The sequence below is a fragment of the Medicago truncatula genome, chromosome 4, assembly GCF_003473485.1.
Source record: "Medicago truncatula cultivar Jemalong A17 chromosome 4, MtrunA17r5.0-ANR, whole genome shotgun sequence".
Taxonomy (NCBI): Eukaryota; Viridiplantae; Streptophyta; class Magnoliopsida; order Fabales; family Fabaceae; genus Medicago; species Medicago truncatula.
Window position 1 is genome coordinate 49,159,488 of NC_053045.1, and position 26,760 is coordinate 49,186,247.

The following is a 26,760-nucleotide window of genomic DNA, read 5'->3' on the forward strand; positions in this document are numbered from 1 at the left end:
TTAAGAGAGTCACCCAATTTCACATTCACTTAAGAAATATCCTACATTGCGAACATACAAAAACTCTCTGTATCATTTTGCATAAAATGAATTGAAATACAATGTCTAAATCATATTCATTTCTTGTGTCTGCACTAGCAAGATTAATAATACGGTACACTATATTAAGAGACAAAATGTGGTAGGAGAGAAGCACATGACAACAATCCCACTAATCTTTTCTGGAAGTGCTTGAGTTCTCATCCTGCCAAGTTGCTTGCCATTGCTTGTCATAAAATGTAGTCTCCTCCAATAATTTCTTAAAAGTATCAACATCCTCATTCTTCCTGATGAGAAGTACTCCCCCCACTGCTACGAAGAGAAGAGTTTTGCAAAAGAAGTTGTTCATTTGGTCAACAAGACCTACTCCTGTCAAGCTATCAACCAGATATGTCATAAAGAATCCTATCATTGCGGCGCGACCTGCATGATACCCAAGAAGAAAAAGTTAACAGAGTTGATTTTTTCCCTCTTATCAAAAAACAACCTTTATTTTCTCGTTTCATTTTAGAATACAAAACAAAACTGACCATTAAGTAGTTCAGCTTCAGGGAGATGGAACCTTTTAATCCATGCCCACCAAGGTACGATTGAGGTGTCAAACACTACAGGGTTGTCATTGCTGGATGATTCTGGGTTAGTTTCGAGCCATTTTCTTCTTCTTGCCTCTGAAAATGGGAATGATCAAAACAGAAAATGAGAAGATTTTTAGGTGAATAAGTTCAAAGTATATAGAAATAAAGAATAAAATATGAGGAGATGATAACATATGCATCTAATCCTTACACCAACTGTATAAAAAGGAATCACCATATATCAATACGATTAGTAGCAATGGGCCCCTTTTGATCATGAAAATAGCACGATTAAAATTATTTAATTAGAAGGGTACAAATCAAGGGATTGACTTCAAGCTTAAGAATAACCAAATTACGGTCTACTAAACTAGTAGTTGCTGTACTGCAAAAATCTTTTTAATATTTCTTTTTCCAGAAGTTTGTGGAGAAATTTACCAAACTGACTCTAAATCAACATCAGTTTCATGCTTTGGCATAAAATCAAACTCCACAACCATGCCTTTCCATGTAAAACCACTCTGCTAAAATGCAGCAGAAACAAATTGGCAAGGAGTAGAAAGTCATACAGTATAAGAAGACTAGGAATCCACTATAGGTGTCAATGGAACGTGGGTGAGAAGCTACAGGGCTCTTGATTTTCCAAAGCAGGGTTCCGGCTAAAACCCCTGTGCATTTTTTTCATTAACAGACATAATCAAGTATGTTTATCTTAACAGCTGCTAAAGGCTTCCATTTTACCATATCCTCCGTAAATCAACAAACCATGTCTTTCACCTCTTCTTTAACTTAAAAAGCAGCGTGTTTCATGGTCAGCGTTGGAAGAGTCCAAACACCTATTGAGTCCTTGACAACTATTGGTTGTATTGGCGTTGGACTTGCTCTGGAACGCATGCCAACAGTAAACTAAAGACACTAATGCATCAACCACACCGACACTTCCTAGAAGAAGGTATAACCATTTATGAGTCCAAGGTGCTTTCAAAGCAAACACAAACCAACAACAACGACAGCCAAGCCTTTTCCAACTAAGTGGTTTCATATTTAAAAAAAAAATGTTAGTGATTGATTAATTTGTTAGGGTGATGGGATAATGTTAGCAGCAGCAATCAAACCTAAATCTCCGGCATAATCCTTCTTTGGAGTTCCAACCCAAATCACTCGACTAATTCTTTGGGGACAACAAATTTAGAATAACTAAAACAGGCACCACAAAAAACTCTGATTTCTTCGAGAAAAACATTTCTCATTGAAACCCTACTACCACAGTACCACTTATAATTCTGTTAACATAAATCATCAATTAAGATGAAATTAAACTTTATAGTAGGAAATGGATCTGAGAGTAAGTGAACATAAATATTGTAAAGTAAACAACAAAACATTTGAAGAAAAACCAAATAGAACAGTGAAATTCAATCCTACAATACAATGAACTTAAAGAAAAGGCAGAAAAGTTACCAGCATCAATAACAGCATCCCAATCAGTGGTACCATTTTTCCTAAACTGCATCAAATCCCAAGTCCCAGCAACCCATCTAGGATCCACAAAAGCACTAGAAACCTTAACTTCCTCAGCAACAGGAACAGCAGAAGCAGACCCATTTGTCCCAACAGAGATATTCTCAGGTGGTGGTTTCACTGCAGTTTCAGCTGAATCAGAAGTTCCAGCTGAAGCTCTCAAAGGAGAGAGGGACAATAAAGGAAGATTCTTTGGTCTGAGAGTGAGAGTAAAGTGATTGTTGCTGTGGTTTGGATGATGATGGGGTTTGGAGAGTGAAGAATAAGTGGTTGAGATTCTAGTGAGAGGAGAAAAAGAAGCCATAGACATAGACATAGTTGTTGACATGGTTTTAAAGTTGCATTGATTATGTTAGTATAAGTGTGTGGTTTGTGTTTTCTGTTCTAAGTTTTCAGTTTCTGTTTATGTTTATGTTTCTTGAGCTATCTTTCTATCCTCTCTCTCTCTCTCTCTCTCACTTCTATCTCATCCTTTGAGAATGGGCACAAGTACAACACAATGAGGTGAAGTGAACTAGTGAGTGAGGTGGGACAAGTTATTAATTAATAAGTTACTATAAATATGCATTAAAAAAATTTAAAGTATATGCAATTTCATGGCTATGCCTTAGCTACTCAACTTGTTTGTCTTTATTTGGTTCTCATCAATTCTTCATCCAATCATTTATTACTATGCACTATCCTTGGATTGGATTACACCCATTTCTAACTTGGAAGCTATACACTATGTTTGTTTATGTGATATCAAAAATTGATTTTGAGTTAATTTATTACGTAAGTTTGATTATGGTTAAAGCTGAGTTGAAAGTAAATTTATGTATGTTTGGATATGTTGATGTATATCTATATAATCAATTTTTGCAAAAGTGGAATCAAATGGTCGTTGTGGCCAAAATTGAGTTTAGTTGAATTAAATTTTAGGTAAACTGATTTATGTTTGAATTATTTTAAAATGTTCATTGAGTTTTTTTTTTTTGAGAGGGGAAAATGTGCATTGAGTTAAAAATGAGAGTAATGTGATAATTATCTGGCATTTTTACCCTCTTGGAGTTGAGATCGTCGAACTAACATGTGAATTCACAGATAAATCACAAATGTTTTTAAACGAGGTCTTGAAAAAGATAAATTTAGTGTTCAATATTGATGCAACAAATATGTTTATGTTGTTTTGTTGAACTAAAGATTTAGTTTATGTATTGGTTGATAGTCTATCAATTTATTTCTTTTAATCGCATCCATCAATATTATTTTATTTTTTTTCTTTTAATTTTTTTCATTTGATTTAACGTGAGTGTACCCAAATATTTTTCATTTAGAGTTGTATATACGGAAGAATTGTTTTTTTCATTATTACTACTTGAAGTCCTCCACTATGCAATGTCACTTATCAAAACCGTCTCTGAATATAATTCTTCGCAACACCTCTTCACCGTAAACATCAAAATCATATGCCATGTTGCACAATTTTTCCCCCTTGCTCAACTATTAGACACATGCCCTAACATCTCTCATTGGTCACCATTTACCACCGGATTGTCATTCACATCTACCCCCATTTATGTCGTCGAGTATGATTAATTACATTACTGCCATCATTCTCAAACACCATCCACCGTTATCAATTTGTATTCAACTAACTTTTAATTAAAATTAATTTTACAACATCAACTCATAATATTTTTCCACCATAAAACAAAATACACTCCATAGTTTTAAAACTCGGACCGGATCGGCCGGTTGAACCGGTTCGACCGTGAACCGGTGAGTAAGCCGGTCCAGTTCACTTATTGGATCAGTGACCTAGTACCCTTACCGAGTTCGAGTTTTAAAACTATGATACGCTCTACAAGATCAATGTAATAAAAAAAATATCATGGTAAGAAATGTCTTTTGGACATTTATTAAGAAAGCCAAAACTAGCCGTCTTGCATTGGAAACTATAATTTGTTAACCTTTAAAAAGTTTAATTCACTATTTTTATTCTTTTAACCAAGTCATAAGAGAAATCTTTAACATTTCCCTAAAAAAAAAAAAAAAGATTGAAATGAGAGAGATATATTTTCTTTCTCCATCCTACCAGCCTCTAATGCGCTATCCACGATTCTGATTTTATCTCCTTCATACATCAGATCCAAAAAAACACAAACCATATTATATAATCCGAACCACACTTATATACAAACAAAACCATACACATTTCCTTCATTCAATAAGTTTCCGAATTTGGACCTAACTTCTCTCATACCATCCAAAATCTTAACCACGACACACTGTGTGATTGTTGAAGTTTTTTGGTCTAAATCATCACATTTTAAACCTTTTCAAACATCAAACATAAGGCAAGGTCACATTTCTTTGATCTATTGTTCTTTAATTCGATTTTTTTTTCTCTAGGGGGCGAACACGTTTGGCTTATATAATATAAACCAGATCGTTACTAGTTTTGGATCATATAATATAAACATGTTCAATATATGTTGAATTTTTTTCTACTTCTAATTGTTTATTTTTGTTGATTTGAATATTTGATTTTGGTTGTTTTGTATAAGGACCAACACATGGACCGTGTTAGAGTCACCAGGCCTACCATTATTGTATATGTTAGGTTATAACATGCCGAAGTGGAGGGTGGAGTGAGAAGGGTTAGGGCCTCATTGGCGATGCCACCAGAGCATCTAAGGGGCACGACCCCGAGCCCCAACCCCATGTTGAGGAGAAAGGTTTGGAGCATGATGAGGCTAAGAAGAATGCTAATGATGATGTCTATCTAAAGCTGATGATTGATTTCTTAGGAGTTGATCTAAAGAATGCTGAATTCCAAGTGACTACCACAAACGGGGCTCGTGCATGTTTCAGCTTTTTGAGAACAAAGTTTGTGAGTCGTCTTCATGCAACAACTACAACTGAGATGGATGATGATGAGAAGGAGATGCAGCTGAACTGAGACCATGTTGTCTGAATATATCTGTTGTACCTGGTGGACATCACACTCTTCATTGACAAAGCACCACCTATATCAACATTACATATTTGAAGTATCTTCGTGCCCTTGAGTTGGTCGATGATTTTGTATTGTATTTTATTTCAAGATTTGCTTAGTTCATATTGTATTTTCCAAATCGTGACAAAATAAGATTTGGATGAACCAAGACAATTTGCAGTCGTTTTTTAAGTGTGTTTAGAAAATTCAGATTATATAATCCAAAATATGATAAAAAAAAAATGGTTGGTATTTGGATTATATAATCTGGATTTAATAAGAAATTTGGAAGGCACGTAAGAACTTGGTAAGGTTCAAAAAGAAATTCTCAAAATTATTCCCTTCGACTAATAGCCGGATAGAATTGGCCCAACCCAAGAAAACGTGCACAATCAAAATTCGTGTCTTTCTCCCTCAACTCTCTCATTTTCATTTTTCACTATCTTCTTCACTCTGAACAAAACGAACGAACCATGGAGGTTGCAACCGCAAACGCATCGTTCACCTTCTTATCAAAAAAGCCCATGCTCATTTCACCCTCTTCATCACGAACCCTATCCCCTATCAGACCCATCAAATCCTCTTTCTTCAGAAACTCCATTTCCACGGATTTCGTCGCTCCTTCTTCCGCAATCACCAGTTCCACTAGTCATTTCTCCGGCCACAAGCTCCGTCCTCCGTGCCTCAATCCCGCCACGTTTCAAAGCTCAGGCAGTAAAAGAGGCGTCGTTACTATGGTACTTTTCTTTTCAATCAACTTTCACATTTTCATTTCTAATGTTCAATTGGATATGTAATTGATGTGAAATTCAGTGTTTGTAATAATTTCGAGTATGGTTTATTTTTTTTTGTGGTGTCTGGGGTTCGAACCTCGGACCTTGCATATACTATGTCTATCAACCGAGCTAAGCTCACGAGGAGGAGTATGGTTTTATAGACTTAAAATTCAACTTTACAAGCGATTTAACTCAAAATTCATACATAAAGACGAAAAACTGGGCTATTTTACTAGTTAAAACTTATTTTGACAACCTTGGACGTGTTGGTCAATGTGATGTAACATATATAAGATGTACGTAGTCATTGTTATGCACTGTCTCAATCAGACAAATATTTCAATACCTATGGTATTTAGAGTCCAGTTCGATTCTAGGACCTGTGGGTTGTGGGGACGGCCCACTTTTTAGGGTTTCTTTGCTGTTGTTTGAGCCGACTATGCGTTGTTCCGCCTCAATTGACTTGGTTTTAGCTTCTGTTTTTGTTAGGTGGTTAGGCTTTGATATTTTTGCTTCAGTTTTGAGTGGTAAAGACTCATCTTTTACCTTCTGCTCTCAATGTTTAAGCTTGGGTAGCTTCTACCTTATGGAATGGTTAAACTTATATTTGAGTTATGGCCTTAACTCATAAGTTATGGATTCTACTTAATGGTTAAGTTACTATCAAGTTAGTTTAAATAATATTCAAGCTCTTATTATTTCTCTTATCTTTTTATCTAAAACCCATAACTTAATATGGTTTTTTTATCTAAGCTACTAGCAAGTTATTATCAATAATATTCAAGCCCTTATTATTTCTCTCATTATTTTATTCGATGCCTATAACTTCGATATGGTATCTAGAGCTTGGTTCAATCCTACTTGATTATGCGTTGTTTAGTCTCACTTGGCTTGGTCTTAGCTTCTGCTTTAGGCTCTGTTTGGATAAGTGAAAATCAACGGAACGGAATGGAACGGAACGGAATGGAATAAAGATTCCATTCCATTGTTTGGATACTTTATGATGGAACGGAACTAGTTTTCCATTCCATTGTTTGGAAAGTTAACGGAACGGAACGAGTTATAACTTTTTTATTCCAATTTTACCCTTATATAAAAAAAAGTTGAATTCTCTACTCAATCCAATCAATATGTTGTTATTTTAGCATCATTTGTGAGTAGCAGTAACACATGCAATTTCATTAAAAAAATCAATAGTCTTCACTGACGTGAATCCTTTGTATACAAAGCTACTCAAAAACAGTAACAACATGAGCAATATCACACTGATATCTGTTCCATGTCTGCTACAAGCTAATTGAAATCCACTACAAGCAAAATTTTATTGGTAAAGCTAGCACTAACCACCCATAATAGAGGGTTCATAAATTAGAAGAAAAGCATCAAACATGAATAAGATGGGGAAAAAAGAAGAAACGTCACAATTAATTTGGAAAAAGAAGAAGAAATTTGGGTTCATAAATAACAAGAAATAACAATAGAAATCTTGGTTCAAAAATTAGAAGAAGCATCAAATATGAAGATGAAGAAATATGAGTTAGCTTATTGGAGCAGGTTGGAACAAGAAGAAATGAAGGAAAAAAGAGAGGTAATGGTGCACGCTAAAATTGGGAATGAAAAATAAGGATCAAGTTGTAATTTTATTATTAGAGTGTTCCATTCCATTGGATACCTCCCAATTTGGGGGGAATGAAAAAATGACTAAATGAGTGGTATTTGGATGGAATGGGTTCCATCACACTCCATTCCATTCCATTCATTTTTTACATAACCAAACAATGGGATGTGGATATATCCCACTCCATTCCATTCCATCACTCTCCATCAATCCAAACATAGCCTTAGTTAGGTGGTTAAGCTTTGATATTTTTGTCTTTGTCTTTAGTGCAACTCATATTTTATCTTCTCCCGATGATCAAGCTTTGGTAGCTGTTAAAGTTAAGAATCTTTAGATATGCCTTTAACTGTACAACTTCCTAGATTGATTGTTATTACTCCAAGAGTATACAACTTCCTAGGCTAGTGCTCACTAAATAAGCATTCAATGTATTTATTGTAAAACCATCATAAATACAAGGGTGTGATCTCATTATAGACACACACAATTTACAGAGATTGCACAGAGCTTTACATAGTTTTACGGTAGCTTCTGACTTATATGGTGGTTGAGCTTACTTGCTTATATTAAGTGGTTAAGCCTTGAGTTATAAGTTTTGCTTAACGGTTTCTATTCTACTAAAAAAAAGTTATGCTTAATGGTTAAACTTCTATCAAATTATTATCATAATATTCAAGTTCTTATTATTTCTCTCCTCTTTTTATTTAAAACCAAAAACTTTAACTGGTAATACTGGCCATGCATGATTTATATATTATGGAAATAAACTATACAACACATATGTACAATAATTTATGGCACACCGAGGTAAAAATATACGCTACTCATATTATTTATGCAGATTTGTTATTCATTTTTTCCTGTCTTTGGATAGGTTATTCCTTTCTCAAGAGGGACTGCATGGGAGCAACCTCCACCAGACTTAGCTTCTTACCTGTACAAAAATCGAATTGTTTACTTGGGCATGTCTCTCGTTCCATCTGTTACAGAGTTGATGGTTGCTGAATTTCTTTACCTTCAATATGACGATGAAACAAAACCCATTTATATGTACATAAACTCCACCGGAACAACAAAGGTTAGTGATGTTTTTTGTTTAAATATGTACTGTCTATATTGCCTTTTTCATAAGAAATAATACTTCTCATAGCATGATAAACATTTTTTTTTATGGAAGTATTTGTCTTTTTGCTAAAGTGTGAATAGCATGAACTGCCGGATGCAGAACATGGAAATGTTGTAAGAAGGAACAATAAATGTTTTTTTTTAGTGGAGTGGGGCATAGGAACTAGAAAGTTTGTGAATCAAAGTAGAGTCACCAAAGTAGATACAACAGTTCAAATTTACCACTTCTTAAAGTAAAATATGTTTAAAAGTGTGAATGCATTTATTTAAGGAATTAATAAATATTGTTTTTTGAGGATATTCTCCGTTACTGTGTAATCAAATTTATGCTTGCACGGCTGCCTTTTTAAAGTTAGATCTGTTTATATCCTGCTCTCAGTCCAAAAAAATTAAAGAGTGGCTCATTCATTAAGCTGTTAATCTCATATGCATGTCTATGTGAATTTTAATATACATAATGTAGCAGTTGCTTATAATTGTGATATAGACATAGGGAAGTTATTGTAGAGATGTTGATGAGTGCACTGGCCCATGCTTTCATTTGATTGAGATATAGTGCATAGAAAATGATACTCTGGAGCTAAGTCAATCTATCCTGAGGTACTACAAGGCAATGATGTCAAAATTGCGATCTTCCTCATGCGGACGCACAATCTTACGCTCCATGATCCCACATTGTGCTGCGCTGCATATGGGATCGTGATTTTTTGAGGTGAAATTGTGCGATCGCAGGCATGCGCGAAGAAGGCAAAATAGGCTTTTAGTGCTCTTGACTAGGTTTTCTCAAATGACCTCATAATCATCACTAAGGCTGATGTCATCTCCTCCTTGCGCCTCCTACTGCGATGCGTCGTCGTCTCTGTCTATTCTGCTGTAGTCTCTCGGCGCATCCGACAGTGGCGTGTGGACATTTTATTGCCTCTGCTTCTCAATATACTGTTAAGGTTTTTTCCCTTCCAACTGAACCAAGCAGGCCCAATTCGTTATCCACCCTTTCACTTTTTTTCAAAAATTTCAAATGAGGAGGATTAGGCCTTTTGACCGATAGTCTTAAACTCTTTTTCTAACTATCACTCTGTTTAAAAGTTTCCTTAGTCTCTGTTATCCTCTTGCGAAAACTAAAAATCATCGTTGTTATCCTTTTTTTAGTTCATTTTTTAACTTTAAAAGTAATTATCAGCCATAAATAACTTTAACATTTTTCTATAGAAAATTAATTAATTGTTATATGTATATATATTGATTTATTTTTAATTGAAGTTTAGTTTAATATTATGATTTAAAGATTGTTTACCGTGTGTAAGTATAATTTTATACTATTCTGTATTTTAGCTCGGATTGTTAGGATCTATGATCCGTGTTTCATTCCTCGAGTTACGATCTATTCATCCCTCCTGATGGTCCTAAGTAGAAACTTGATATTTTGTTGCCTCTGGGTACTGACATGTTAATTATCGCTCCATTTCTTTGCCAAGCAGTAAGATCCACAAATAATTCTTATTAGATACTAAAACAATGGTGCTTAAGTTTCCATGAAAAGATCCGTTTGTTTAATAGAATCTTGTTTCCTTCTTTCAGGGAGGTGAGAAGTTGGGTTATGAGACTGAAGCACTTGCAGTTTATGATTTGATGAGGTTATCATCTCTATGATTTCTATGACCCTGTCATTTATTTTATTTTATCATACTTTTGTTGGGTCTTAAACTGTATACTGGCTAGGGGTCATTAGAAAATGTTAAACTACTTCAACTGACTGGCTAATTGCTAACTTATCGCTTTTCTTAAAGTCATTGTTGTCTGTGTTTTGTCATGATTTATGAAGCATAAATTTAACTCACGAGAATGAGCTTAGAACGAGATCTATTAGTGAAGATAAATTGTATTTTTCTAGAATTTTCTTTATTTTTTGGCATAACAGATAATAGTGTTCTATTCCGTCACAAAATGCTGATCTGTCTTCAAAAATGTTGATTTGTGCCTGTAATAGTCCTGCTGTGCCGCAGACATTTTACTTGGTGGAGATTTTGCACTTGCATACTGCTCACCTTTCTCTATTTTATTTGTATTCTGGATTCACATTCTCCCCATACATGTTAAAAATATGATGTCAATATCTATTGTTAGTTTTTAAGTGGACAATTGGACATAATGTCAAATATTTATTAATGGAATAATAATACTTACCCATCACTGCACAACCCCACCTCCAAAGAAGAGGCATATTATCTCTTTGTTGTATAACTTTTTTCCAACGTGCAGAAGTCCCTGTAGAAAGTTTGTATTAATAAACTTAGCTTCTGGTACAGGTACATCAAGCCTCCTATTTTTACTCTCTGTGTTGGCAATGCTTGGGGAGAGGCAGCCTTACTTTTGGCTGCTGGTGCAAAGGGTAACCGTTCAGCTTTGCCATCATCAACTATAATGATAAGACAGGTTTTATTTCAACCATTTAATAATTCACTCAGTTTATTTTATGTCTTCGGTTGTCTTTTTCCAAACACCAACCATGTTCCCCTTTTCAATTTGCAGCCTATTGCGCGGTTTCAAGGTCAAGCAACAGACGTCAACCTTGCAAGAAAAGAAATCACTAGAGTGAAGACAGAATTGGTTAGAACAACAATCATCTAGTTTACTTCAATCTAATTTAACATAATTACGGTTTCATCGTAAGTGACCACTGTTATTTGTAAATCTAGCTATGTCGACAAATGCACATGTTTATGCTTGTACTCCACTGAAATATCAAAATGTAGGGGTGTGTTTGGATGGAGGGTTTAGGAGGGCAGGGCTTACTTCTCTTTTTTAAATTATGAACAATATAAAATGTCATTTAAAAAATTAAGTGTGATTGAAGTATTATATGATCATTTATCACGTTATTTAATTTTTTTTTTAAAGATGTCAAATATATTTTAAAATATAGACCTAGCCCTGCAAAACCCTCCCCTCCAAAAACCTCCTCTCGAAATATATTTTAAAATATAGATCTAGCCCTCCGAAACCCTCCCCTCCAAAAACTCCCTCTCGAACAGACCCAAAGTTTATAGATCCGTGGGAAAATAATTTCTTGGTTTCCTTCAACAACAAAAGTCGAGATTATGAATTATGTCTCGTGTTTTAAAAGTTATACATTTGCGCTTTACATTAAGCTTCTTGCTTTGAAATATGGATTCTCATAAGTGCAGTTTTAAGCTGCCATCTTTAACTTATTACTATGGTAACTGACATGCGCACTGTTTGATGTATTTCAAGGTTAATTTGTTAGCAAAGCACACTGAAAAAACACCTGAGCAGATTGAAGCTGATATTCGGCGCCCAAAGTATTTTAGTCCAACTGAAGCTGTTGAGTATGGAATCATAGACAAGGTATTTTCCATAACTAGATGTTTTTTTTTCTTGGAGTCAGTTATTTACCAAGCAAACTAAAATATACGGTCTTTTTGCAGGTTTTGTACAATGAGAGGGGCTCTATGGACCGTGGAGTTGTTTCTAACCTTAAAAAGGCACAGCTTATTTGACCGCTGGGAAGTTAAATCCCTCTTTTCTTGAAGTTGAGGTAAAGTACATCTGGTGTCATTGTCTTATAAAAAATTTAATGCAACTTCAACACTGAATGAATTCATCTCACTAAAAGAGTAATTGTTTCCCATTAACCAACCTTTGCTAAATCTTGTGGTTCTTCATTATAATTTGCCTGGTTATTTGTGATGCCTAGAAACTTAATGCATGTGAAACCAGGATTGCATTTTTTCATCATTTTTCATTCACACTTATATTATGCTTTTGGCATTTGCTAGTTGCTGCTATATAGTGGGTATTTGAAAGTGGTCTAATGACTGCACCAACCATGAGTAAATGATTCATGTCTGTGTAAAAGGGAATTCCTAAAGCTCTAATTTATTGAGCTTCTTTGGGAAAATCATCATGCTTTCAACCAACCTCTCACTCTTAAATTGCGTAAATAATAATTCCTACCTGCGAGTGACATCCATGACCTCCGTCGTGTCTATTCTCTTTTTATTCCACTACTCAGTGCAAAGCATAATAAATAAGTAGGTTCTCAATTAAGAAAGCAAACACCTGTCCTTTTCATGGCCATAAGATTTCATTGTTTACCCACACCAGATTCCTAATGATTCTGTTTGGATTGAGCTTATGCAAAACAGCTTATGCAGGTAAATAGGCTTTTATTTATTATTCATAAGCTTGTTAAGGTAGTTTATGAAAAAACAACTGATGAAGATACAATTTTCATTAGTTAGAACTTATGAATTAATATAAAAGCTAATTTATTTGCATAAGCTATTTTTCATAAGCTCAATCCAAACGGGGCAAAAGTAAGATATCAGAAGGGACACTTAGAATGGTCACAATTACTTGATTTGGGCTGTTTGGTATATAATGTTTTTTTTAATGGAATCGTTCCTGATCATGATTCATGACTACAGAAATTTGTGTGGAAAAATGGATTAGCAAAATCGAGGGATCTGGGGGATCAGCAGACAAACGATACAACCGTGCCAAGCACTTGTACACTTAATTTGCTACATTGGAATCTCCATGTTTATAACACCATAGATTGTATTTCCCTCCCTTAAGAAAAGGTAGTAGGAACTGATTCCTGCGTGTTTTGTAAAATGTTGTTTACCTTGTTGTATTCTAGTTCATTCAAATATGAAACTTTACGAATTTGTGTCTCAACTCTCAGTACATTAACAAACGCAATAGCCAAATTCGGCAGAAGTTGAAAATTCCAAGTTAACACATTTCAAGCAGCAAGACATTTTAGAAGTGGGAAGGGACATAGACTCACTCTGGTCTGCTAATTGAGTTAAAAATGGCTCGCGGAGGTGTAACTTAAGAAATATATTCAATTTCAGTTTGAACATTAAATAAATTAGTTGGATAAATAATACACCTTTTAACTTATGCTAGTTTAATTTGCTGGCACGCAGCCAATGAGAGTCTTCTCTTGAAGAGTACCTTAGTTCGATACATGAAGTGCCTGCATAAAAGTTTATCTTCCACTTTAATGAAATAACACTTGCCTCATCTTGTTTACAAAACACAAGAAGTTGTTGTAATACATGGATAAATCACAAGAAGAGAGTACACCTAGCACTGCCAATAGGCACAGTACAATGCAACTGAGTACGCCTAGTAGCACTGCCAAATAGTTTGTCACAGTAATTACAAGAAGATAGCTAAAGTAGTGCCCAAGTGCAATAGCAGTGTGAGTAGAATAAAAGCTTCTAATGGCATAATTATTGATTTGAGTGGAGCATTTTGCGTTTTGCATACATGTCAACAGCTTCTGTTGACAACTTCGGGCATCAAAGGAAGGGAGGAACCACCAAATGGACGGCTTGGGTTAAGAAGCACCAACTACAATTCCAATATATTTTCACTTTAAACTTAACTAACTCAATCTAGCCAACACGTACCTGTATATAAAATAATAATGGGAGACCACTTCCCAGTTCTTCTACTTGGCAAGCATCATACACCTCATTATAACTTGACGGCAGGTACAAAATTAAGGGACTAAATGCGACCATGATTATTACTACCACCATTACTACTTTCTATACTTTTTGAATAACACACTATAAATAACTATGGCTTTTTGGTTCACTATCAAGACGGCTCAAAGGTAAGATTACTAAAGTCTTGGTTTTAGACCTCTCAATTAAAAAAATATTTTTCATTAGATTTTACAAGTAAATAACTCTCATATAGGGAGATAAAAGTCACAATAAATTTATGGCGTATGTTAGCATTTTCCAAAAGAAATGACATGCGAGAAGAGATGAAATTCTTGACTAGAGTTTTGTTTTTTAAAAATAAAAATAAGTTTTATTTTTGAGAAAACTAATATAAGTTTTATTCTGATGAGATAAATCCAATTAAGTTATAATTTTTTAGGTGAATATTAGAACTGCAACTAAGTTATTATGAATAAACTCTTACAATGCCATGAATGCATTTATATTTTCCCGTTTTGGGTGCGGGGATATGTTTGTCCACCTTTTTAATCTTATTCTGTTTTTAGTATCATACTCTCGTAATCATTACACAGCAGTTGAGTGGAACTGGAGTAGCAAGTATTCAGATTTTTTAAGAAAAAGTACTTATAGAGATCTTCCTATAGTAAACTGTTGTATTAATAAAATAATGTTAGACATTTTGCCATTGTAATAAGGTGGCAAGTCACATTTTTTAAATATTTAAAATGTGTTTATATATATATATATATATATATATATATATATATATATATATATATATATATATATATAATTAAACACTTGAAAATGTACATTTGAACACAATTTGGATAGTTACTAAATATCATATATATTTAATTTGATTACCTAAAAATCCTAATTAATAACGTTAAAAATTATGGTTAACTACGTTAAGTATATATTGTATATCAAAAACATGATTCAATTTTTTATTATAATAAAATGGATACGCTCAATTTTTCACTGTCCTTTATGAGTTAAATTTTCGTTGCTAAACTTTTAAAAATTATATAAAAAATTAATTAAGGGAGTGTAGATTTTAACAATAGAAGAGAGGGGAATGTAATTCAAGCTTCTCTTAACTCTTAAGGGAGATGAGTGTAATTTTTTAATTTTTTTTTAACAGCAAAATTTATTTAATAACCAGATCCTTACTCAAGACAAACATAAACCGATGATTCAAAGAGGCGCCGTATATAGACGGAACATCCAAAATAAACACCATAAAAACACCCACACACCCATACACCCAACACCTAACCAAGCCCTACCTTTAACACCCATGAGGACAACACCACCAAATAATCTTCACCTCCTAAAACAGACTCCATCGCAAACTACCACTAAAAATGATTCCATAACCACCCATCGCCACTACTCACCTCAAATAACACCCCTCTAAGTCAAACAACCTGTGCACATCACCATAACTGAGCCACATCCAAAAAAGGTCCTATACTAACACCCCTCTAATATGTTTTGCATAAAAGAGTTGGGGAGTGTATATTTTGACACAAGAGGATAAGGTAGTGTAATTTAAACATCTCTCAAGAGAAGAGAAGACTGTGTAATTTACTCTTGAAAGTATGTGGTTAATGAGTTGAAAATCAACCATCGACTAGACCAAATAAACAACATATTTAAACTTATTAACCATCCAGGCTATAGTTGAAAATTGTTGTCGAATATAATAGTCCCAAATGGGAGAAAAAGTAGACTCCTTCCAAGCATGGCCTGTGTACTATAAATATGACCCCATCCCATATCTTAGCTTCCCATCTCATAAAGCCAATTGTATACCTTTGATTGTTATTCTTGCTTCATATACTTTAGTTCATTTGCTTAATTAGTCCACTCTTTAAATCTGAGTATTTGTCATTTGAACATGGAACTCAGTTTTAAGCACCAACTTGGCCTTGTTTGTATCATACTGCTCTTACCTCAGCTCTGTACCTCACAAGACTCCTTTACTGACTCCAGAGCAACATATTACGGTAGCCCAGATTGCTATGGGACTCCAAGTATTATCCTCCTCTTCTACCTAAACTTGATATTTAATTTCTTTATGTGTCATGTGTTTCAACAAATAAATTGTATGCACTAAAAAATGTTCACTTTGCTAGTGTTATGTCGCACAATAAATGCCGCATTTGACAATTTTACGCATGTAAAAAAAAAAAGGAAAAGAAAAGAATTATTTTACTAAATTATGCTTATTAAATCGTTGGTGTGTTTTTTTTGTCAAGATTGTTGGTGTGTTACCATTGTCATAAATGCAAACTGAAAAAATAATAATTTTGAAGTGATGCATGCGATACTAATTCAAGGGTACATTTTAAAAAGATTAACTAAAACTACATTGAAAATGAAAGTAACAAATATAACATGATTTATGAATTGAAATATATACTTTAGGGGGAGCTTGTGGCTTTGGAGAATATGGAAGGACAGTGAATGATGGCAATGTTGCTGGTGTGTCTAAGCTATGGAAGAATGGCACTGGCTGCGGTGCATGCTATCAGGTAGTTTTCAACCATAATTGTAACAAAATATTTATTTACATAAGAAAAAACTATATATTAATTTCCATTAATAATAGTTAATTTACTAACTATAAATGGTGATGACTAATTGATTAATCAGGTGAGGTGTAAAATACCACAATACTGCGATGAAAATGGAGCAACCGTAGTGGTAACAGACTATGGTGAAGGAGACAGAACAGACTTCATAATGAGTCCACGAGGCTACGCGAAATTAGGACGCAATGCAGATGCATCTGCAGAGCTATTCAAATATGGTGTAGTAGATATTGAATACAAAAGAGTCCCATGTATGTACAGTGGCTATAACATAGTGGCTCAAGTCCATGAACGCAGCAAAAATCCTGATTACTTTGCTGTTGTAGTTCTCTATGTAGATGGAATGTATGATGTCAATGCTGTTGAAATGTGGCAGGTATATATACTCCTACTATATACATTTCATTTAATCGGACCGATGATCAAACTGATGAAATGTCCGGATCATGGTTCAATTGATTGAGCTACACTCAAACTGAAAACACTGCTTGAAATGTTATTTGTTGTGAATATTGTGCAGGAAGATTGCCAAGAATGGAGGCCAATGAGGAGAGCTTATGGAGTAGTGTTTGACTATGCCAATCCTCCAAGTGGTGAAATAAATTTGAGGTTCCAAGTGAGTGGAAATGAAGGTGTTTATTGGGTGCAGTCCAAGAATGCTATCCCTAGTGATTGGAAGGCTGGAGCTGCATATGACACTATGGTTCAGCTTAATTAGAAATAATTAACAAAACTACTTTTGAGTCTGAGATCCCAAGAGCATAATATTGGAGCCAGTATCTAATTTGTTTCTATTTGTGTATGTGTATGTCACTATGTGTTTATTGATAGTGATGTTCTTTTGTCTTTAAGGTCTAAATAAGGATTCGTGTACTTTCCATATATCCGAGACTACATGGAATTTGAATAAAATAAAATGTTTTACCCTTTCTCCTTTATTTAATGGGTGGCATTTAGAATACACAAGTAATACTTTTTGTGTACCATACAAAAAGCAATTGTTACCTTTGGTAGGCAGTTTCAACGGTGATATACAAAATTAACATTTCACCCATAATCTTTTTAGTGTTATATTACTGGCTACCCAAAACTTTTGATTATTATGTAGGATGCCGTAAATATTTTATACCCTTTGAACCATTGATCAATAAAACCTTAGGCACACAACGATAAAGGAGACTGAATTGGAAACACAGAAAATTTTGGAGTCTTAAATCAAATTCATCCTTCTTTTTTTTTTAGCAGATTGAGTTCATCCTTGTTCATTATACTATCTTATCTCCAACTTAATTTTTATTAAATATTTAATATTAAAATATGCTCATCCCTTTCATCTTTGCCTTAATTCTCAGATCCAACCACAAGCCCATAAAGAATGGCTCCCAAACACACGACATCATCCATCATTAATCCTTTCAACCACTACAAAATCGCACCTTTACATGTCGTCGTTGATTCGGCTCTCGACAAAGAATCAGTCTTAGCAGATCTCATTCTCGCTGTGGTGATTGTTCATGCTCCGATCGTGGTGACTGTTCTTACAATTACAAAGTCATTAGACGCCAATACAGGAAACCATAACTAGAAAAAATCTGAAAGAGCGGCGAAGATCGTTAACCTCGAAATCTCAATCTTTTCACGGTTAATGGAAAAGGTATAAAAAGAAAGAACAAAATAATTTTTTTATGAGTCTGGAAAAAGGTTGAAGACGAAGTGTATAAGGATGACAAAACTACAGTTCTAATTCTAACAAAAAATGGTGATATATACTAATTATTTTTTCTTCATAATTACTCGGTTCACAAACAATACTTTTATTTTGCGTCAATTATTTTACATTAAAAAACTTTTAAAAAAAAATTATTAAATATAATTAGAACTTTCTGCAGTATTAATTTTGTTATGAAATAATTATTTTCATAAATGTATCAATTCAATTATATTGTTGTTGGACACCATACTTGCAAATACCAACAAACAAACACCAAACCTACTAAACAAGTACTCATTCTTTAATCTTAGCCATTGAATTTTTTAATAATATATCAATGGTGAAAAACTCACTTTTGTATGATACCCAAAAACATGAACTTGTGTATACTAAATGCCACCTATTTAATGTCTACAACTACAACAATGAATTAACAACAAACATTTAATCCTAAACCACCAAAAGAGTGAGCACGTTTCTGGACAATATTTTTTCACATTTTGAGATTTTGAAATAGTCCACACACATTTTGAGCTTTTCTATCATATGCAAGCTGAAACATTGCATATAATAGAATGTCTGTTTTAATTAAATTGATAAAATTTATAACGATTAATTAACTTTTTTTATGATGAGTCAATCAACTTGTAGCTAAAGAGTATCTCTTTAATCGAAAACATAGTGGCTCTTCAATGCATGGTAAAGTTGTTGATATTTTATCATAATACCAAAATAGCTCTCATCACTCTGTCAAACAAAAAATAAAATAGCCCTCATCACATCACACTTTTCTTCCTTCCTTAGTCGACTCTATCAAAGATATGAATAGCAAATCTTGCAAATTGCTAAAAGATGTTGTGAGGCAAGCAATTTCTGAAGCGCATGAAGTACTGGAAAGAATCTTCCTTGTTGGCTAGAAAGTAGAAACAAATGAAGGTGGACTAATGTGAGAGCAATTGACATTAACTACGTGAATTGTGTTATCTTAAAGCATACTCCCCGGTATAGAGCTGTCAAAAATGGGCCCGGCTCATGGGCCGGCCCATTGGCTCATATTTTTGGGCCGGGTTGGGCCTAAAAAACTAACAAAAAAATGTACTCGGGTTTTTTCCGGCCCAAGCCCATTTGGGCCATACAAAAGTTGGGCCGGGCTGGTCCACTGGACTTTGGGCCGGCCCATTAGCCCATATTTCATTTTTATGTCCATCCAATCATATTTTAGCAAAAAAATAATGGTGAGTAACTAATACATAAGAAATACATAAAAAAAAGTGAATAAATTTTAAAAATAAAACATAAACGGGCCAGGCCGGGCTGACCCATGTCCCACTCGGGCCGGGCCGGGCTCTAGAATTCACGGCCCAATCATAAACGGACCGGGCCGGGCTGACCCATTTCTATAGTCGGGCCCGAGCCGGGCTGGCCCATTTGACACCTCTATCGGTAATGCTAACTTGTGTCTTTAAGACACATGTTAAAAAATCTAAAAGAAGAAATATTTTATAAAATTTTGTGCATTTAATTTATTAAAAAGTTAAAGATTAAATGTAATGCACACATTTTAATAAATTATTTCTATATTTGATTTATTAACTTGGACACTTCTTAACCGTGTCCCTTACTAAAGAATTACCATTTGTTCCAGATATATTCAATGTAAATTTTTCATATTTCAAAACAAATTAATAATAAGGAATATATTTAAAAAAGAGTAATAAATACATCTAAAATTTTGTAGATAATCTTATACGAGCCTTTATTTATTCAAATGATGACCAAGTCTGGCATATATTCGAGTAATGATACATAGACACCCTTAGGTGGCAATACACCTTTTGACATCCACACAAAAATCTGACACGTAGTCACGTGGACCCCGCACAAGCACACTTTCTCTTTTCTCTCCTCTTCTCTCTTCCTAATGCATGGGGTGTACAAGGGTGTATGGGAATAAAGGGTGTCTATGTATCATTACTCTATTCTATACACATTCTCGATCTTCCCTGCTGTTTATTGTTTGCACGCCATTTGGTTTTGACCCAGCAAACAAACTTTTGACAATTAATTACTATATGATAATACTATTAATTTTCCAAAGTTGGAAAAAGCAGTGGCTGCATCACCAGTGGTATGCATAAATCTAGACAAAATGATTGTACTATAAATACTTGTGTCTTGCTATCTTTACTTCACATCTCATAAAAGCTTAATTAATTATCTTGTTAGTTGCTTGCCTTACAAAACAAATAAAATCATCCCTTTTATTACATTGGTCACTCTTAATTACTTGCATTTGCATATTTAATTTGTTGTGTGTCATTATTCAAGACATGGTTGTGTGATATTGTTGTTCCCAGCACTATGTAATTGCAAGGAATATTATACCAAATCAAGAGCTTCTTATTATGCCACCTCTGACGGCTATGGAAATCCAAGTATGTGATAATCCTCCCATTCTAACTATATAAATATATATATATATATATATATGATTAATTGTTCAATTGATATATACTTAAATTTATTATATTAGGAGGTGCTTGTGGTTTTGGAAACTATGGAAAGACAGTCAATGATGGCAGTGTAACAGCTGTGTCTGCAAAGTTGTGGAAGAATGGAGGAGGCTGTGGTGCATGCTATCAAGTAAAATTTCATTTTCATTTCATTTTTTATTGCAATTTGAATGAAAAGTTCAATTTTCCAATGCTGACATGCATATGATATAGGTGAAGTGCAAAATACCACAATATATGGAGCACATGTGGTGGTAACTGACTATGGTGAGGGAGATAGAACTGACTTCATAATGAGTCCACGTGCCTTCTCAAAATTGGGACGAAATGCAGTTGCATCTGAAAAATTGAATAAATATGGAGTATTGGATGTTGAATACAGAAGAGTTTCGTGTACATTTAAAGAAACAATATCATCTACCAGATCAATGAGCATAGTAAAAACCCAGGTTAATTACTTTGCTGTCGCGATCCTCTACGTTGGTGGAACATATGATGTCAATGCTGTTGAGATGTGGCAGGTATGATACGATGAAATTAAGATAGCTAAAAAACATATCTAACTTTATTACATAAGTTATAAAAAAATATCATAATGAACATCTAAATGATGAGATATCGAATAACTGTATCTAAAATTTGTAAGTACTTCTAACCAAATAATGTAAACTAGCTCTATTTTTGTTAATGAAAAAATAGTGTGAATGGTGCAGAAAGAACAGCACAAATGGTGAAATCAGATTGAGGTTCCAAAGTGAGTAGCAATTTTGGGGTCAATTGGGTGGAGTCAAGGTTCGCAGTACCTCCTGCAGGTTGGAAATAGAAAAAACATGCAGTTTGAAATCCCATAAACTCTTGTTTTAGTCAACCTAAAGAATGTGACTAGAATAAATGGGATTCATGTACATGAAACTTTATTGTGATTGTATTAATCAATGAAATAAATGTAGTACTCTAATTAATAATTGACTTTATAGATACCCACATCATTATTTTAAGCGGATCCTTTCCTTTCTTAAAAAGGTACTGTATGTGTTAGGTTAACATTGAAAAAATACAACAAAAACAAAAGATAGAATTTCAGTATTCTCATATGAATAAATCACCAATTAACTTCAATTGTTAATTGTTGATATCCATCCACAGCTCCAAAACTATGGCATCATTAGAATCATTTAGCGACTTAAAAAAAGCACAAGTTCAAGCATTTGATGATTCCAAAACTGGTGTAAAAGGTATACTAGATTCTGGCATAACAAAGATACCTTCCATTTTTCATGTTAACTTGGAAAAATCTACTCAAAATTCACCTACTCATGAATCCAGCTTCACCACCATCCCCATCATAGATCTTCAACACATCAAAAGAGTTGAGCTAGTTGACCAAATCAAGAATGCTTCCAAGAACTGGGGATTTTTCCAAGTGATCAATCATGGTATTCCACTTCATGTTTTGGATGAGATGATCAATGGAATTTGTAGATTTCATGAACAAGATGCTGAAGCTAAGAAACCCTTTTACTCAAGAGATAAAGATAAGAAAGTTAGGTATTTCTCTAATGGGAAGTTGTTTAGGGACATGGCTGCTAATTGGAGGGATACAATTGCATTTGCTGCAAATCCTAATCTTCCCAATCCAGAAGAGTTACCAGCAGTATGTAGGTAATGTTTCTAACAAAAGTCTTCTACTTATCTTTCTATGCAATAATTTTATTTTGGTAACACCCTCATGCTACTTGGGGAATGGAGCCTTAATAATCCAGAGTTGGTCCGCGAGGTAAGTAAAGTCAGGCCAAGAATTGTTCCACCCAGAAATTGAACTCGTTTTGCCAATAGATTCTTAATAGGTAAAAAAATTGAAAAGGATTTTGAGTTATATAGTTTGTTATTGACTATGACTTAAATTCTACCGGTGCATGGTTTGGTTTAGGAAGGAAACCAAACCGAAAGAACCAGTACAACAACTAGGTAGGACTAAATTGAACTGTTAATGGCTCATTCCTAACCGAACTGGTATAAAATTTTGTTGAATTGGTTCTGTGATTTTGACCTGAGCCGGTACTATCTTTACATAAAACCAAACTGTACTTTTTCGAAATGAACTGATTCTTTGTAAACCAAATTTCTATTATAACTGATAATTGGGATTATTGGAGAAAAAAAACATAACCTGAACCTATATCGATCATTATGATTGTTTAAAATAACTAAAAGCCGGACCGTTAAACAGAGCCAGACCGAAAAGATCTGAACTGAGATGGTGAATTCATGAACTTTTGGTTTAGTTCAGTTGTGAACTGCCAATCACAATTCCGCTTTTTCCTGTGCTGTTTGGTTTTTAGTTTTTTTCTTACATCTTTTAATCTACCGATAGGATCTCTTACGGTGATAAATTTTTGTATCTGAGCATGGTCTAAAGTGTGTCTAAGAAGTGCCGGTGTCTGAAAACTGTCTGATTTGCTGCCATGATATTCTAAAGTGGTGTCTTCTTTTTATCAATGGACAAACCATTATTTTGGTGCCTGGAAGTGTAACTCACTGTTACATTGACCCCTGACTCAGACGAAAACTCAATTAAATCCTTCACTCTTCAATTTGTTAGTCTATTTGGTCCCTGACTTAACTCAGTCAAAAATGCTAACGTTGAGAGTTGCGACCAAATAGCATGCTGATGTATATGCAAAATCTTCTTCATCATTTCCCAAAGTGTTCCTTCCTCTACTCTCTCCATTAACATAACATCCTTCCAAGGCCCGTCACATTCTTCATGATTTCCTCTCCATTTTGTATAATATCTTTTGGCACAACACCGTGGCCCTCTTCAGTCTTTCTTATAAAAGACCTTATGATTTGAAAAAGGCTTGGAAAGTTTCTGTGTTGGCTGCAATCATCAAACACTTTTCTCCTGATGTGAATAAAGTGAGAAAGTTAGTGACTCAATCCAAGACTTTGCAAGATAAGATGACAGATAAAGATATGCAAATTGGTCCAAAGTTATGAACCAAGAACATGCATTGCTTCAACTCACTAACAAGTACTTCAGGATATCAGAAGGTAACAGTTCTAGTACTACTCATGTTTTGAATGAGATGAGGAAGAGTGGTGAGTTTGATTTTGATAAGCTATACTCATGTCAATATGCTGAGTGTCCATTGGTAAAAAAAAAGCTTAGTGTCACAAAGCAAATTATCGATGCGATTTTCAAACAAAAGCTCAAGGGTGAACCATAAATCACTCTCTTCTTACAGAACAGAACAAGGTCTTGTTAAAGTTCCCTTCCATGATTATCTCTCTCAGATGATTGGTTGAATATGGATATAGCAGGGGGTAATAATAATCAGAATCCGGATCATAATAATCTCTTTGGTAATGTGAATGAGTTGAGAGAAATTGTGGTTAGGACAGTAGAAGATTTTGGTGGCTTTCGGCTAAATGGCATGGGAGATCTTGAATTGCACCTGGGAGTGGACTTGAATCAAAATCCAGCGAAAGAGACCAGGCCAAGTCATGAAGCAACCTCAGTTTGGGACTTGACCTATAATTAAGTTCTTTGTTGAAATATTTAATCATTTTTAGCCTCAATACTACTACTATTTGATTTTATGTTTATTGTATTTTATTTTAATTCCTTAAATCACTTCTTAATTGTAAAATGCTTCATAACTAGTGAGGCTTGGAAGGGTGGAGGATTTAATTGGTTTTTGTCTGAGTCAGGCTCCCGATGTGACAACGAATTACACTGAACTAAAACGGTGGTTTGCCCTTATATCAATAGTAGGCGTTTTATTTTATTTTTACTGAAATAATTGTGTATTTGTAGAGATATTGTGGCTGAATATTCAAAACAAGTAAAAGCATTGGGTGTTACGATCTTTGAGTTATTGTCAGAAGTTCTTGGCCTCAATCTTTCTTACCTTAATGAAATGGAATGTGCTAAAGCACTTTATATCATGGGACAATACTATCCACAATGCCCTGAACCAGAATTAACTATGGGAATTGCAAAACACACCGATTGTGCCTTCATGACGATACTTCTTCAAAATCAAATAGAGGGTCTTCAAGTTCTTCACGAGAACCGATGGGTCAATGTTCCTCCAGTGCATGGAGCTCTTGTTGTAAATATTGGGGATATCCTACAGGTAACTATTGTAATAGTCTATTATGCTTTCTAACCATAATCGGTTTTGAGATAAAAATGACTTATACTTGGAAATGATTTTCAAAGAATAGCCTTATATAAGTTTAAGATGTATAGGCCATATAAAGTTCTAGAGAAAGATTTTTTATTTTTTTTTAATGCAAAAGTGAATAAAATCATCAAAATTTAAAGTTTGGATGGCTTGAACATATGCATATGTACCTTTTTCTTAGCTAATGTTGCCTTTAATGTTTCACCACCAAGCAGCATTTGCTATATGTAGATGCAAGGGGTGACTTTTAGATTGATTTATTTAACTTACCTAATAGCATAGGAATTTCTGAGACTGCTTGGGAGAGCTTATATTAACAACTTGTGACATGTTTAAAGGCATTTTTTAGCTTATTTCCATATCTTATATAACAGCTTGCAACTTGCAACTTTTGTTATAGAAATAGCTTAAACACAAGTACTTATATGATAGACGCTTATGCTATAAGCACTTAATTATATTGTTTGTCCAAACTAGGCCCATTTCTGTTTAAAATTTGCTCTTGCCTTCATATATAAGAAAGACAAGTGACAGTATGGAGTTTTGACATTCTTTGTCGAGGATTCTCAAATTATTAGGCCTGTGATTTTATTAAACACCTATGTCAGACAATCAAAGTTTCATAATTAGATTATTATATTGTTCATTTTTCATTTTTCTAGGGTAACATTTATATTCATAATTGTTATGTTTGCAAAGTTTTATCTCAACATTTTTCTCACTACTCTCTTCAGAGCCCTTATGATTATATCCTGTTACTACCCATTTCTACAATTTCATCCTTTACATAAAATTTCAAAGGGTTGAAACAATAACATAATGCAAGATATATATTCTTAAGATGTTACTTCCAAACGAATCATTAAGAACATAATCTAAAGTAGAACTTAAAGATTCGGAACTTCCATTAACACAATTTTATGATCCATATATTCGTTGACTTCCTTGTTATTTGTGCAGCTAATGACGAATGACACGTTCATCAGTGTTAATCACCGGGTGTTGTCAAGGAATATAGGTCCTAGAATATCTGTAGCAACCTTCTTTATGAATTTTACTATATCTGAATGCACATCAAAAGTTTATGGTCCAATAAAGGAATTGTTATCAGAAGAAAACCCTCCAATCTATAGAGATATTACTATGAAAGAAATCTTGACAAATTATTATGCGAAAGGCATTAGTGGGAATGCTTGCTTGCGTCCGTTAAAGTTGTGAAGCAAATGTAAGGTATTTGACAGATGCTACATTTGATGTATTGTGCTATTGAGGAACTTCATATGATGTTGCTGGTGTATCAAGATATTTATCAGTTTCTTGTTACTGTGAACTTCTGCCTATGTATTTTGAGCTGATTGTTAGCATATGCATATGTACCAACTTTAAAAGAAGCATAAAATTTTACTTATTTGAGGAATTAAATGAGGTCAAATATCCTAATTACAATAGATTAACAAACAAACAAACAATAGATTAGCAAATCAAGCAAAGTTAGAGAATGAAATCATATTCTCTTGTTCCACCAGCTAGTTCCTCTAGTTCAATAACATTAAAGAGTATCAAAAGTTTGGAAGAGCTTATAAAATTTTAGTTAGAGAA

At 34.1% G+C, this 26,760-nt stretch overlaps 4 protein-coding genes and 1 pseudogene across 4 annotated transcripts; 4 read left to right on the forward strand and 1 right to left on the reverse strand.

Annotated features, from left to right (window-relative positions):
- LOC25493593 (light-harvesting complex-like protein 3 isotype 2, chloroplastic) lies at positions 1-2,669 on the reverse strand. Its single transcript, XM_013602137.3, has 3 exons — positions 2,076-2,669; positions 570-707; positions 1-462 (listed from the first exon to the last, which is right to left on the reverse strand). The coding sequence occupies exons 1-3, from the start codon at positions 2,461-2,463 to the stop codon at positions 212-214; spliced, it is 777 nt and encodes a 258-aa protein (XP_013457591.1). The 5' UTR covers positions 2,464-2,669; the 3' UTR covers positions 1-211.
- Positions 2,670-5,524: 2,855 nt separating this feature from the next.
- On the forward strand, positions 5,525-13,323 carry LOC25493594 (ATP-dependent Clp protease proteolytic subunit-related protein 4, chloroplastic). The gene is made up of 8 exons (XM_013602138.3): positions 5,525-5,852; positions 8,384-8,587; positions 10,213-10,268; positions 10,941-11,067; positions 11,164-11,241; positions 11,887-12,000; positions 12,081-12,190; positions 13,083-13,323. The coding sequence occupies exons 1-7, from the start codon at positions 5,589-5,591 to the stop codon at positions 12,150-12,152; spliced, it is 915 nt and encodes a 304-aa protein (XP_013457592.1). The 5' UTR covers positions 5,525-5,588; the 3' UTR covers positions 12,153-12,190; positions 13,083-13,323.
- A 2,583-nt stretch (positions 13,324-15,906) lies between these two features.
- On the forward strand, positions 15,907-17,668 carry LOC25493595 (expansin-like B1). The gene is made up of 4 exons (XM_013602139.3): positions 15,907-16,183; positions 16,578-16,684; positions 16,806-17,120; positions 17,265-17,668. Exons 1-4 carry the CDS (start codon positions 16,048-16,050, stop codon positions 17,460-17,462), a joined length of 756 nt encoding a protein of 251 aa, XP_013457593.1. The 5' UTR covers positions 15,907-16,047; the 3' UTR covers positions 17,463-17,668.
- Positions 17,669-20,778: 3,110 nt separating this feature from the next.
- LOC25493596 (expansin-like B1) lies at positions 20,779-21,884 on the forward strand (annotated as a pseudogene).
- Positions 21,885-21,979: 95 nt separating this feature from the next.
- LOC25493597 (1-aminocyclopropane-1-carboxylate oxidase homolog 1) lies at positions 21,980-26,583 on the forward strand. The gene is made up of 3 exons (XM_013602141.3): positions 21,980-22,630; positions 24,789-25,110; positions 26,122-26,583. The coding sequence occupies exons 1-3, from the start codon at positions 22,125-22,127 to the stop codon at positions 26,377-26,379; spliced, it is 1,086 nt and encodes a 361-aa protein (XP_013457595.2). The 5' UTR covers positions 21,980-22,124; the 3' UTR covers positions 26,380-26,583.
- The last annotated feature ends 177 nt before the right edge of the window (positions 26,584-26,760 follow it).

What these genes read in the sequence shown, in the direction of transcription:
- LOC25493594 (XM_013602138.3), top strand. Translation starts at nt 5,589, where the DNA reads ATGGAGGTTGCAACCGCAAACGCATCGTTCACCTTCTTATCAAAAAAG. An exon ending in CAACTATAATGATAAGACAG is followed by an intron (nt 11,068 to 11,163) that starts GTTTTATTTCAA and finishes TTCAATTTGCAG; the next exon opens with CCTATTGCGCGGTTTCAAGG. An exon ending in AGTATGGAATCATAGACAAG is followed by an intron (nt 12,001 to 12,080) that starts GTATTTTCCATA and finishes GTCTTTTTGCAG; the next exon opens with GTTTTGTACAATGAGAGGGG.
- LOC25493593 (XM_013602137.3), bottom strand. Translation starts at nt 2,463, where the DNA reads ATGTCAACAACTATGTCTATGTCTATGGCTTCTTTTTCTCCTCTCACT. An exon ending in GGATGCTGTTATTGATGCTG is followed by an intron (nt 708 to 2,075) that starts GTAACTTTTCTG and finishes TCCCATTTTCAG; the next exon opens with AGGCAAGAAGAAGAAAATGG. An exon ending in TGAAGCTGAACTACTTAATG is followed by an intron (nt 463 to 569) that starts GTCAGTTTTGTT and finishes GGTATCATGCAG; the next exon opens with GTCGCGCCGCAATGATAGGA.
- LOC25493597 (XM_013602141.3), top strand. Translation starts at nt 22,125, where the DNA reads ATGGCATCATTAGAATCATTTAGCGACTTAAAAAAAGCACAAGTTCAA. An exon ending in GAGTTACCAGCAGTATGTAG is followed by an intron (nt 22,631 to 24,788) that starts GTAATGTTTCTA and finishes GTGTATTTGTAG; the next exon opens with AGATATTGTGGCTGAATATT. An exon ending in ATATTGGGGATATCCTACAG is followed by an intron (nt 25,111 to 26,121) that starts GTAACTATTGTA and finishes TTATTTGTGCAG; the next exon opens with CTAATGACGAATGACACGTT.
- LOC25493595 (XM_013602139.3), top strand. Translation starts at nt 16,048, where the DNA reads ATGGAACTCAGTTTTAAGCACCAACTTGGCCTTGTTTGTATCATACTG. An exon ending in AGATTGCTATGGGACTCCAA is followed by an intron (nt 16,184 to 16,577) that starts GTATTATCCTCC and finishes TATATACTTTAG; the next exon opens with GGGGAGCTTGTGGCTTTGGA. An exon ending in ATGCTGTTGAAATGTGGCAG is followed by an intron (nt 17,121 to 17,264) that starts GTATATATACTC and finishes AATATTGTGCAG; the next exon opens with GAAGATTGCCAAGAATGGAG.